Source organism: Oryx dammah, unplaced genomic scaffold, assembly GCF_014754425.2.
Source record: "Oryx dammah isolate SB20612 unplaced genomic scaffold, SCBI_Odam_1.1 HiC_scaffold_17, whole genome shotgun sequence".
NCBI lineage: Eukaryota > Metazoa > Chordata > Mammalia > Artiodactyla > Bovidae > Oryx > Oryx dammah.
The window spans coordinates 78110518-78124395 of record NW_024070201.1 but is presented as its reverse complement, the minus strand read 5'-3'; the positions used below and the strand labels follow the sequence as shown (position 1 = coordinate 78124395).

General features: G+C 48.2%; 1 protein-coding gene across 1 annotated transcript; it reads left to right on the top strand.

The window, feature by feature from the left end:
• Positions 1–206: 206 nt before the first annotated feature.
• On the top strand, positions 207–13450 carry LOC120876008 (olfactory receptor 1052-like). The gene is made up of 2 exons (XM_040257734.1): positions 207–284; positions 12488–13450. Exons 1-2 carry the CDS (start codon positions 207–209, stop codon positions 13448–13450), a joined length of 1041 nt encoding a protein of 346 aa, XP_040113668.1.
• Positions 13451–13878: the final 428 nt, after the last annotated feature.

Genomic DNA, 13878 nt, shown 5'->3' with positions numbered 1-13878 from the left:
CTGTCTGTGTGTGTGTGTCTGTGTCTGTCTGTCTGTGTGTGTCTGTGTGTCTGTCTGTGTATGTCTGTGTCTGTCTGTCTGTGTGTGTGTGTGTGTGTGCGTGTGCCTCCAACTCCCCTCCTGTCACTCTCTCCTCCTCCTCTCTGACACGTCCGCGTTCCCACTGACATACGATCACGAGAACACTGAGCTGAGGGCAGACAAGGATGCCAGAGGATGAAGGTGCCCGGAGGACAGAAGGTGCCCGGAGCCAACAGGCGCCCGTCAGAAAAAGGCAGGAGAAAGTAAGCCTCACCCAGAGCTCTAGCTCACCAGCAACTTGCTAAGCAACGGTGCCTTTTAATTCCATGTCTTGGGCAGAAAACAGGTGGGACCAAAAATGGGCATCAGCCAGTGATGCCAGTTTACAAGCTCACACGTTTTGAGCGCTTTGAGAAACTGCCTCGTCGCCTCATAAATATGTACTGTTTCACAGTCCTTTCATGCCTTCCTATAAATATTCATCACACACACTGTCTACTTTCTTTCTTGCAGGGTCCTTGGCTCTCTCCTTACTTTCTCTTACATCCTGTGGTGGAATTTTTCTTAAATAATACAAACACGAATTGCAGGTCCCTCGGATGGAAGGATGTTCAGCCTGAGCCTCGAGATACAGAAAGCAAAGGGCTGTCACATCTCAGGGCCCCTCGGGCATGACTCAGGTCCTTGCCGCCAGATAGAAATGGAAAATGAAGTCACAGAAACCCACTGGGAGAAAGGTGGGATATTACAGGTGACCGGAGACAGATCCAGGAGCAGCAGCTGCAAGAAAGACATGCCGGCCATGCAGGAAAACGCCCAAGCCTGGGGTAACGACAGGGCTAATTTGGGACAAGCAGTCAGTGCCACCAGAGCTCCAGGAGGTGAGAGGCACAAAGAAGGAAGAGTGGGCGAGGGGCCCCGAAGGTGTGATACTGATCCAGAGCAGGGCGAAAATGAGGGGAGGAACGGGACCCCTCTTGCCCTGCTGGTGGAATGTAAACTGAGGCAGCCACTATGGAGAACAGCACGGAGACTCTAAAAAAAACTAGGAGTGAAACTACCATATGATCCAGCAATCCTGGGCATATACCCACAGAAAACCACAATTCAGAGAGATGCAGGTACGCCAGTGTTCATCACAGCACTATTTACAACAGCCAGAACCCAGAAGCCCCCCTAGTGGTCCATTAACAGAGGAAAGGATAAAGAGGCTACAGCTCGTGTGCCCAGGGGAATATTACTCAGCCACGAAAAAGAAGGGGCTTGAGTCAGTTGTTGTGAGATGGATAAACCTAGAGCCGGCCATACAGCGTGAAGTAACTCAGAAAGAAAAAGACTAACGTGGTATATTAATCCATAAACATGGAATCTAGAAAAATGGTGCTGATGAACCTGTTTACAGGGAAGGAATGGAGATGCAGAGGTAGAAGCGGACTGCGGACACAGCGAGGGAAGGAGAGGGTGGGACAAACCGGGAAAGCGGCCGTGACAGACGCACACGACCGTGTGCGAAAGAGGCAGCGTGGGGAGCTGCTGTGTAACTCAGGGGGCTCAGCCTGCTCAGTGACGGCCCAGAGGGGTGGGAGGGGGGCGGGCAGAGGCACGGGAGGGAGGGCGTATAAATATACGTAAAATTATGGCTGATTCCATTGTTGTGCAACAGAAACCTACACAACATCGTAAAGCAACTATCCTCCAATTGAAAAAATAAGTTTAAAAATGGGGAGAGAGGCAGGCAGAGAGCCCCCAGGGCAACAAGTGACGCTGCGCAGGGTGAGGGCAGCATACTGCAGACACCCATTTGGAATCCAGCAACAGGCTCCGAGTCTGCTGACAGACAGGACCCCAGGGACTTCCCTGGGGGCCTGGGGGGTACGGTTCCATGCCTCCAATGCAGAGGGCAGGGCTTCAGTCCCTCGTGGGGGAACTAAAATCCCACACGCCGTGCAGTGCAGCAAAAACATAAAGTGAAAAGGAAAAAACCAAATGTAGTTTCAATCGTATGCATGTTTAAATGTTATTTTTAAATTATATTAAATTTAAAAAAAAACAAACAGGATTTCCATTCCTGCAGGGGTCATAATTCTCCAGGGAAAAGAGTAGGGATTCTCTTGTCAGAATTGCTGCCGATGAACAGGACAGGAACCTCATCAAGAACAGTGGGGCTATAGCAAAGAGTAGGATGCTGAATTGCATGTGCCTCTCTTTAAAACATTATTTCTCTAAACAAGACCCATAATATTGAGTAATTCCAGGATGACTGAACTCCTAGAGTCCGGGAGCTGTGGAGGAAGCAAAGATCAAAGGTTTACCGAGCCTGGCTTTGGGTCCTGCCCGTGCCACATATCAGTTATGACCTTGGACTGGTCACGTCACTTCCCTGAGCCTCTGTTTTCCCCTCCCATAACATGTGGACAATAATGTTTACCGCTCAGATCTCTGAGGATTTTATGAAGATAAAATGAAAAAAACCATTGCAACATTTTACCAGTTACTTGTTATTACCTGTGATTTGCAGCGAGATCAGAAAAAAGTTAGTGAGCCTCACTGGGGTCTCAGGCTTGTCTTATGAGAGAGAGGGAGAGATCACTAACCACCTCTCCGCTGTTCAGGAGACAAACAAAGATAATAGCCTCAGGCCCCTCGGAAGCCGGCTCCGTGAGCGCTCCCAGATGGCTTTCCGTACAGAGCTCACTCTCGGGAGGCTCACGCTCTCTAAGCTCTGGGTGGAGGCCCTCAGGGGAGAGACTCCGTGAGTGAAGCGGTCAGCCCTGGGCTGGGCCCGCGAGGTTCCCAGACCTCAGCACCAATAGGATCTGCGTCTCCAGGCATCATTGTCTGGGTGTCCTGGACCACCAGTCACTGGCTTCCTGCTCAGCCCCTGGGACTATCAAAAATGAGGCAATTCTCACGGGCCCGGGTGGGAAGGCCAGATAAGAGCTCATCCAGAGGCTTCAGAGGAGGAGACAGCCAAAGGGCCACCAGCCCCTGGAGCCGCTCGGACGCACCAAAGTCACAGGGAGGGAAGGCCACAGCCCAGGGCCTCCAGACTGGACTCAGGGAGATGGTCACTGCTCCCCCGCAGGTCACTGAGCTCACAGGTGACCCCACCTCTCCTCCTGCTTCCTGTCTCCCCACTTACCCTCAAGCGCCCACTTAGAATTAATAACAAGCCTTGAAGGTAGATCTTCTTTAACTGACAGTAAGGTTGGTCCCAGTGAACCAGGCATAAGTTGAAAATATCATTAGGTGAAACGCTTTTAATACACCCATCACACTGAACATCATAGCTTTAGGCCGCTGTACCTCAGAGGTGCTGAGAACGCTTCCATTAGCCAACATTTAAGTAAAATCATCTAACACAGAATCTGTTTTCTAATAGGGCATTGAATAGCTCATGTAGTTTGTTGAATATTGTGCTGAAAGTAAAAACCAGAATGATTGTCTGGGTCCAGAATGGCTGTAAGTGTATCGGTCGTTTTGCAATCACTGCCACTACTCAGAAGCACAAGAGAGTATCTTACAGCATGTTGAGAGGGCTGGGAAGATCCAAGTCAAAATGAACAGTATGGTTTCTACTGAATGTGTATTGCTCTTGTATCATCATAAAGTTCAAGAGACTTAAGTTGAATCATCATAAGTCAGGGACCATCTGTACTTACCGTCTGCCAAACACACAGACAAGGGCTTCAAATGTGTCATCTTATTCAGTCCTCACGGCAATCCTAATGGTAGGACCACTTTGCAGAAGGAAAATTGAGTGAGGCTAAATTACTTGTCCCAGGTCACAAAAGGACTAAGGGCAGGCTGCTGCTGCTGCTGCTGCTGCTAAGTCAGTTCAGTCGTGTCCGACTCTGTGCGACCCCATAGACGGCAGCCCACCAGGCTCCCCCGTCCCTGGGATTCTCCAGGCAAGAACACTGGAGTGGGTTGCCATTTCCTTCTCCAATGAATGAAAGTGAAAAGTGAAAGTGAAGTCGCTCAGTCGTGTCCGACCCTCAGCGACCCCATGGACTGCAGCCCACCAGGCTCCTCCATCCATGGGATTTTCCAGGCAGGAGTACTGGGATTCAAATTCAGATCTGGCCAATCCCAAGCTCCATGCTCTTAACTTCTAGGCAATAGCACTTTCCAGGACCAAGGCAACAGCCTCAGGCTCCAGCAAAGGACTGAAGAAACCCTTCTGAAAAGCAGTAAAAGTTCATCTACTCGGCGGTGCATTTGCGATGGTTGGGAGATGGGGCTGGCTGCAGGAAGAGCGCTGTAGAGTCTCTTTGTCCCCCAGCTGTTCTAGGCCACTTAGATGTCCGCCACAACTCCGCAGAGCTGGGTTCTCCACGTGATATATTCAAAGTCTGCGTCCTCCTGCGTTCTAAGGTCCAGTGACATCGCATCAGTGAGGTAGCCCTTAGCCCTGGTTCTTAAGTTACATACTTCTCTTCTACTCACTTATATAAAAATATATTAAAAAAAAAAAAAAAACTAGTTCAAGCAAGTGCTGACTCTGCTCTTTGGACATATGTATGGACCAGAAAGTCCAATAAGGAGGACAGTGAGGTTCGCCCCTGTGCAAGGCTGGAGACCGCCGCTGGGCAGGCTTCCCTCTGACACCCTCGCACTCAGACTAGAAGGAGAATGTCTGGTTCTCAGGGGCTTTCCCCTCCAGCAAATCATGACACTCCCCTCATCAGCCTCCCAAGTCCCTTTCAGATGCTGCCGCCAAATGTGTGGTCCCTTTCTGGGTCAGCCTCAACACAGAGTCTTACAAACAGGGGACCGGGAGGCTCCTCACCTCTGTCCTTCCCCACCAGCAGCCAGCTGGCCCAAGAGCCAGATCCACTCAGGCTGCTAGTCAGAGTGTCTCAGACCCTAATCAAAACAGGAATCAGCTGTGGGTCCTGTGAAAATGCTGGCGGGCTGGGAGGAGCCAGACTCTGCCTTTCTCAGGGGCACCCAGAGATGCCGTAGGTGTGCTGTCTCTCCTTGGTGACCAGACGCTGGAGGTCAGCGCCCACGTTTCGTGAACATCGGTTCCATTTGGCCAGGAGGGAAAAGAAAATGAAGCAAGCGGAAGGCAAGCAAGGTCCCTCCCAGAAGCACCAATTTTCTTCTTCCCCAAAAAAAGGAAATGGTGGAAAGTCCAGCAAGACTGGAAGCTCTCTGAATGGTAACTAAATCGGAGGCTGTATGCTAATATTTTTATTGTGAGTTTCATGACTCGTCACCAAGGACTTCCCTGCTGGCTCAGACGGTAAAGTGTCTGCCTACAATGCGGGAGACGCAGGTTCAATCAAGGGTCAGGAAGATCTCCTGGAGAAGGAAATGGCAACCCACTCCAGTTATTCTTGCCTGGAAAATCCCATGGACAGAGGAGCCTGGTGGGCTACAGTCCATGGGGTTGCAAAGAGTCGGACACGACTGAGCGACTTCACTTCATGACTCTAGATTCCAAATTGCTTTACTCTAAAGGCACTTTAAGACGAGTACTATTGGTAACTGTAAAAGAGGAGCAACTACCTAAATATTCCTCAGCAGGAGACTTCTTAAAAGGAACATTTATAATACATCTTTGGGGAGAAAGTGGGCCACACTTAATTACTAACATGGAAAGATCTCTAAGATATGTGGCTTAAAAAGAAAAACAAGATTCAGAACAATGGACATGGCTTGCTGCCATTTGTATATTTTAAAAGAAAAGGAGTATATATATATATATATATATATATACACACGCTCATCTAAGCAATGACTAGCCATGGACAAATCCATAAGACACTGATAGATTTTAAGAAGAGAGGTGAGTGACTGGAGACTCATAAGCAAGAGGATGGGAGGGCTTATTTTCACTGTAGTCCCTTCTGAATTTTGTACCATAGAAACCTATTTCCATTCAAATCAAAAACAGAAATTATTGAAAGGTAATCCCCTTGTTCTCACTGTACCTCTATCCACCCCGAAATTCAATGAAACTGATTCACTCAACATTTTCATGTACCCTCTTGGTGAGTTCCCAGCTGAGTCAGCTCTTGGAAGGGGATCAGAGCTCTGCCTCGAGTCATTGCTGGGGAGACGCCGAAAGGTGTGGCTTCAGAGGCTGGATGCTGTTGGGGCCCTGATTTCCCTTATGGGAGCCAAGAGATCGTCCACAGAGGGCAGGAACTGCCAATCAAGTCCTCTGGAAGTGGAAGAAAGGCCGCACATCTGGGTCAGCCTTGGAGGCTGGAGGCTGGGTGAAGGGTGAAAGTCCAGGATCCTCCTGTAATCCGAGGGCTGAGCTGGAATCGACATCTGAAACCCAAGGTGGGAGAACAATGACTTCCCTTGAAAGGTCTCTTGTAAGAAGCTCATACTATACTTAGGATGTGTTCTGTTCTGAGTTATTTGTAGTTTCCGTGCCTGGCTTAGGCTGCCTGAATTAACGGGTTTTACTGTTCTTCTCCGGGTTTCCCCGGTGGATCAGTCAGTAAAGAATCTGCCTGAAATCTGGGAGACCTGGGTTCCATCCCTGGGTTGGGATGATCCCCTGGAGGATGACATGGCAACCCACTCCAGTATTCTTGCCTGGAGAATCCCCATGGACAGAGAAGCCTAGCAGGCTGTGGTCCATGGCATCATAAAGAGTCAGACATGGCTGAGTGAGTAAGCACGGCACGGCACTCCTCTTCTCTAGTTACCCTATACCGTCTCTCGATCCTCATGATGTCATTTCCCAGCCGCTGTTCTTTGCTTTCTTTCCAGAGGCTGTGATTCCTATGCAGTGAAGAGGGGATGATGTCGAGCCTCTCTCTGTGGTCATCCAGGTTCAAACAGGAGGTCATCCATTTGGGACCTCAAGCAGGTTACTCACCGCTCAGATGAGGTCAGGGTAGAGGGGGGCACCCAGCCTGGAGAACAGCCCAGAGCAGACATTCGACGAATATTTGTCTCCGCCATCATAATATTTCCTCCTCCCTCCACCACCAGCCAGGATTATTATAAGCACCTCATTCTTTTCAAAGTCCCTCTGTCTTTACCATCTGTGAATCTCTAAACCCAGCCAAGAGCTGTCCTTTGCACTTTGCAGATGAGTCCATAGGACCCAGCTTTCTCCAAGTAACTTGCCATGATCACGTCCCCAAGTGTGGAAGAATGGGAAGCAGACCCACATCAGGCAGGTCACTGAGTGTGATAATCTCTGGGTCCATCCTTGTTGCTGGGATTATTTCATTCTTTTTTTTATGGCTGAGTAATATTGGATGGGCATTTTTTATGTTAAAGTATGGTCCAATTAATTCAGCTAAAAGAGTATCTGTGAAATTCAGGGGAGAGAGGAAAGGAACAGACCTCAAGCTGTATACAGAGAGATCCAAGGATATTCCAAGGGGATAATATAGAATTTGTGAGAACTTAGACATTTGCAATAACATGGTATGCTTGTAGAAGTAAGCTGTTCAGATTGGCTAAAGGGTAAATGGAAAGCAGGGTAGCATGGGGGTGTTTCACAGAGAGCATCTGAAAGATGAGTAATTTAGACGTTGTCTTAAGAGGGACTCGGAAGACTTAGCACACACTGTGTGACATCACACAATGACATCACACAAAGCCGGGTGGTGACGTCATGGGATTAGTGTGGGATTTGGAGAGCAGTCTGCCACTAAGAAGGAGAAGGCACTCTTCAGTTCTTCAGTTCCCAGTTCAGTCACTCAGTCATGTCCAAATCTTGTAACCCCCATGGACAGCAGCACGCCAGGCCTCCCTGTCTATCACCGCCCCCCAGAGTTCACTCAAAGTCACAGCCATTGAGTCAGTGATGCCATCAACCATCTCATCCTCTGTTGTCCCCTTCTCCTCCTGCCCTCAATCTTTCCCAGCATCAGGGTCTTCCCCAATGAGTCAGTTTTCCAGTGAGTCAGCTCTTCCCATCAGGTGGCCAAAGTATTGGAGTTTCAGCTTGAGCATCACTCCTTCCAATGAATATTCAGGACTGATTTCCTTTAGTATGGACTAGTTGGATCTCCTTGCAGTCCAAGGGACTCTCAAGAGTCTTCTCCACACCACAGTCAAAAGCATCATTCTTCAGCTCTCAGCTTTCTCTATAGTCCAACTCTCACATCCATACATGACCACTGGAAAAACCATAGCCTTCACTAGACGGACTTTTGTTGGCAAAGTAATGTCTCTGCCTTTCAATATGCTGTCTAGGTTGGTCATAATTTTCCTTCCAAAGAGTAAGCATCTTTTAATTTCATGGCTGCAATCACCATCTGCAGTGATTTTGGAGCCCCACAAAATAAAGTCTGACACTCTTTCCACTGTTTCTCCATCTATTTGCCATGAAGTGATGGGACCGGATGCCATGATCTTCGTTTTCTGAATGTTGAGCTTTAAGCCAACTTTTCCACTCTCCTCTTTCACTTTCATCAAGAGGCTCTTTAGTTCTTCACTTTCTGCCATAAGGGTGGTATCATCTGCATATCTGAGGTTATTGATATTTCTCCTGGCAACCCTGATTCCACCTTGTGCTTCCTCCAGCCCAGCGTTTCTCATGATGTACTCTGCATATAAGTTAAATAAGCAGGGTGACAATATAAAGCCTTCACGTACTCCTTTTCCTATTTGGAACCAGTCTGTTGTTCCATGTCCAGTTCTAACTGCTGCTTCCTGACCTGCATATAGGTTTCTCAAGAGGCAGGTCAGGTGGTCTGGTATTCCCATCTCTTTCAGAATTTTCAACAGTTTATTGTGATCCACACAGTCAAAGGCTTTGGCATAGTCAAGAAAGCAGAAATAGATGTTTTTCTGGAACTCTCTTGCTTTTTTGTTGATCCAGTGGATGTTGGCAATTTGATCTCTGGTTCCTCTGCCTTTTTTAAAACCAGCTTGAACATCTGGAAGTTCACGGTTCATGTATTGCTGAAGCCTGGCTTTGAGAATTTTGAGCATTACTTTACTAGTGTGTGAGATGAGTACAATTGTGTGGTAGTCTGAGCATTCTTTGGCATTGCCTTTCTATGGGTTGGAATGAAACCTGACCTTTTCCAGTCCTGTGGCCACTGCTGAGTTTTCCAAACTTGCTGGCATATTGAGTGCAGCACTTTCACAGCATCATCTTTCAGGATTTGAAACAGCTCCACTGGAATTCCATCACCTCCACTAGCTTTGTTTGTAGTGATGCTTCCTAAGGCCCACTTGACTTCACATTCCAGGATGTCTGGCTCTAGGTGAGTGATCACACCATCATGATTATCTGGGTCATAATCTCTTTTGTATAGTTATTCTGTGTATTCTTGCCTCCTCTTCTTAATATCTTCTGCTTCTATTAGGTCCATACCATTTCTGTCCTTTATTGTGCCCATCTTTGTATAAAATGTTCCCTTCAGTTGAGTTCAGTTCAGTCGCTCAGTCGTGTCCGACCCTTTGTGACCCCATGAATCGCAGCACACCAGGCCTCCCTGTCCATCACCAACTCCTGGAGTCCACCCCAACCCATGTCCATTGAGTCGGTGATGCCATCCAACCATCTCATCCTCTGTCATCCCCTTCTCCTCCTGCCCTCAATCTTTGCCAGCATCAGGGTCTTTTCACATGGGTCAGCTCTTCGTATCAGATGGTCAAAGTATTGGAGTTTCAGCTTCATCATCAGTCCTTCCAATGAACACTCAGGACTGATCTCCTTTAGAATGGACTGGTTGGATCTCCTTCCAGTCCAAGGGACTCTCAAGAGTCTTCTCCAACACCACAGTTCAAAAGCATCAATTCTTCAGCACTCAGCTTTCTTCACAGTCCAACTCTCACATCCATACATGACCACAGGAAAAATCATAGCCTTGACGGATGGACCTTTGTTGACAAAATGATGATGTCTCTGCTTTTGAATATGCTGTCTAGGTTGGTCAGAACTTTGCTTCCAAGGAGTAAGCGTCTTTTAATTTCATGGCTGCAATCACCATCTGCAGTGATTTTGGAGCCCAGAAAAATAGTGTTCCTTTAGTATCTTTAACTTTCTTGAAGTGATCTTTAGTCTTTCCCATTCTATTGTTTTCCTCTATTTCTTTGCACTGATCACTGAGGAAAGCTTTCTTATCTCTCCTTGCTGTTCTTTGGAACTCTGCATTCAAATGGGTCTATCTTTCCTTTTCTCCTTTGCTTCTCTGGCTTCCCTTCTTTTCACAGCTATTTGTAAGGCCTCCTCAGACAGCCATTTTGCTTCCTTGTGTTTCTTTTCCTTGGAGATGGTCTTGATCCCTGTCTCCTGTTCAATGCCATGAACCTCCGTGTGTAGTTCTTCCGGCACTCTATCAGATCTAGTCCCTTAAATCTATTTCTCACTTCCACTGTATAATCATAAGGGATTTGATTTAGGTCATACCTAACTGGTCTAGTGGTTTTCCCCACTTTCTTCAATTTAAGTCTGAATTTGGCAATAAGGAGTTCATGATCTGAGCCACAGTCAGCTCCTGGTCTTTTTTTGCTGACTGTATAGAGCTTCTCCATCTTTGGCTGCAAAGAATATAATCAACCTGATTTCGGTGTTGACCCTCTGGTGATGTCCATGTGTAGAATCTTCTCCTGTGTTCTTGGAAGACACTGTTTGTTATGACCAGGGTGTTCTCTTGACAAAACTGTTAGCCTTTGCCCTGCTTCATTCTGTATTCCAAGGCCAAATTTGCATGTTACTCCAGATGTTTCTTGACTTCCTACTTTTGCATTCCAGTCCCTTATAATGAAAAGGACATCTTTTTTCACTGTTAGTTCCAGAAGGTCTTGTAGGTCTCCACAGAACCGTTCAGCTTCTTCAGTGTTACTGGTTGGGGCATAGACTTGGATTACCGTGATATTGAATGGTTTGCCTTGGAAATGAACAGAGATCATTCTGTCATTTTTGAGATTGCATCCAAGTATTGCATTTCAGACTCTTTTGTTGACCACGATGGCTACTCCATTTCTTCTAAGGGTTTCCTGCCTACAGTAGTAGATATAATGGTCATCTGAGTTAAATTCACCCATTCCAGTCCATTTTAGTTTGCTGATTCCTAGAATGTCGAAATTCACTCTTGCCATCTCCTGTTTGACCACTTCCGATTTGCCTTGATTCACGGACCTAACATTTCAGGTTCCTATGCAATATTGCTCTTTACAGCATCAGACCTTGCTTCTATTACCAATCACATCCACATCTGGGTGTTGTTTTTGCTTTGGCTCCATCCCTTCATTCTTTCTGGAGTTATTTCTCCACTGATCTCCAGTAGCATTTAGGCACCTACCAACCTGGGGAGTTCCTCATTCAGTATCCTATTATTTTGCCTTTTCATGCTATTCATGGGGCTCTCAAGGCAAGAATACTGAAATGGCTTGCCATCCCCTTCTCCAGTGGACCACACTTTGTCAGACCTCTCCACCGTGACCTGCCCATCTTGGGTGGCCCTACACAGCATGGCTCATAGGTTCATTAAGTTAGACGAGGCTGTGGTCCATGTGATTAGATTGGTTAGTTTTCTGTGATTGTGGTATCCCTTCTGTCTGCCCTCTGATGGAGAAGGATAGGAGGCTGATGGAAGCTTCCTGATGGGAGAGACTGACTGAGGGGGAAACTGGGTCTTGTTCGATGGGCGGGGCCATGCTCAGTAAAACTTTAATCCAATTTTTCCCTGGTAGCTTAGATGGTTAAGCATCTGCCTGCAATGAGGGAGACCCGGCTTCAGTCCCTGGGTCAGGAAGATCCCCTGGAGAAGGAAATGGCACCCCACTCCAGTATTCTTGCCTGGAAAATCCCATGGACAGAGGAACCTGGTAGGCTACAGTCCATGGAGTCACAGAGTCGGACACAACTGAGCAACTTCACTTTCAACTTCACCTCACTTTCTGTTGATGGATGGAGCTGTGTTCCCTCCCTGCTATTTACTGTGGCCAAACTATGGTGGAGGCAATGAAGACAATGGTGACCTCCTTCCAAAGCTCCCATGCATGTACTGCTATACTCAGTGCCCCCAGCCCCACAGCAGGCCACTGCCAACCCACGCCTCCTCTGGAGATTCCTGGAGACTCACAGGCAAGTCTGGATCAGTCTCTTTTGGGGTCCCTGCTCCTTTCTCCTGGGTCCTATTGCTCAAGGTTCTGTTTGTGCCCTCCAAGAGTCTCTTTCCCAGTCCTGTGTAAGTTCTGGCAGCTCTATGGTGAGATGAGTAGGAGATATTAAAGGCTATGGGCTTCCAAGATGGTGCAGTGGTGAAGAACCCACCTGTCAATGGAGGAGGTACAAGAAACAAGGGTCTGATCCCTGGGTCAGGAAGATCCCATGGAGTTGGTAATGACAACCTATTTCAGTATTCTTGCCAGGGAAATCCCGTGGACAGAGAGGCTGGTGGTCCACAGTTCATGGGATCGCAAAGAGATGGACATCACTGAGCAACTGGGCACACAGACATTGAAGGGTACCCCTTGGATGAGAGAGTTAACATTCTTGTTTCTCTTCTTCTTTGTCATGTAGGAAACACACCAGTGGAATGGCCTCAGGACAAACCACACCACAGTGCCCAGATTCATCCTGCTGGGGCTCACAGACCAGGCAGACCAAAAGCAGCTCCTCTTTGCCACCTTTCTGCTGATCTACTTGGTGACTCTGGTGGGCAACCTGGGCCTCATAGATGTCATCCAAGCCAGCACCACCCTCCACACCCCCATGTACTTCCTCCTGAGCGTGCTTTCCTTCCTTGACGTCTGCAATTCCTCCTTGTTCACCCCCAGGTTGCTGACCAGCTTCCTCACTGCTGACCAGTCCATCTCCTTCGAGGGCTGCATGGTCCAGATGGCCCTCATGACCCTCCACGGCTCTGGGGAGTGTGTGCTCTTGTCCATCATGGCCTATGACCGATTTGTAGCCTTCTGCCACCCTCTCCTCTACCACAGCATCATGTCCAAGCATTTGTGTGTCCAGCTGGCGGGGCTCACCTGTGCTGCGGGGGTATTCATTTCAGCAGTGCAGACAGGGGATGTCTTCAGCTTGCCCTACTGTGGTCCAAACGTCATTGACCGTTACTTCTGTGACATCCCCCCTGTACTCCAACTGGCCTGCTCAGACACCACTGTGGCCAACGTCATCTTGCTCATCTTTTCCACCTTGATCACTGTCCCCGCAGTCTCAGTCATCTTGGCCTCTTATGCCTACATCCTGGTCACCATCTGTAGGATGAGGTCCCTGGAGGCCCAGCGCAAGGCCTTTTCCACCTGCGCCTCCCACCTCACTGCCCTCTGCCTTTTCTATGGGTCCGTGTTCCTTGTGTATCTGCAACCCAACCCAGAAAGTGTTTCAGCCTACAACAAGATTCTCTCTGTGTTCTACACCATCATGATCCCCATGCTGAACCCGCCAGTCTACAGCCTAAGGAATAAAGATGTCAAGGCTGCTGTACTACTTAGGGTTCTTAACCTAAGCAGAAAGAGAATTTGTTAGGGAGGCCTCCAGAAGACCATAGCGTAGAAGAGAAGCCTAGAGAACCCAGCCGGGACAAGAACCAAGAGCAGCAAGACACAGCTAAGCCCCTGCCACAGGGTCGTCTGTGTAGGATGCCCCCATAAGGAGCTTCACCTCCGTGCGTTCTCCAGGGCTGTGGCTGCAATTACTGCCCTGAGCTTTCAGCACCACTCAGCGCTGGACAGAGCCACCTGCTCTAGCCACCACCCCACCCCCTACAGCATCCAACCACATCTCCTGCTGATCCTAGACCTTTCCTCACCTCCTTGAGGCTCAGGTCCTAAGCAGGAGCATTCACCTGTCTGGCAGCCTAGCTAGTCTATAGCTCTTTTTAGAAGGTCTGCAACATTTGTTTCTTAAAAGTTCACATGTGCGTAATAGGAAAGCAAAAAGCACAGAAGCAAAAA

Coding starts and splice junctions, on each gene's coding strand:
- LOC120876008 (XM_040257734.1), top strand. CDS start 207: ATGCCAGAGGATGAAGGTGCCCGGAGGACAGAAGGTGCCCGGAGCCAA. Junction 285..12,487: donor TCAGAAAAAGGCAGGAGAAA/GTAAGCCTCACC, acceptor TTTGTCATGTAG/GAAACACACCAGTGGAATGG.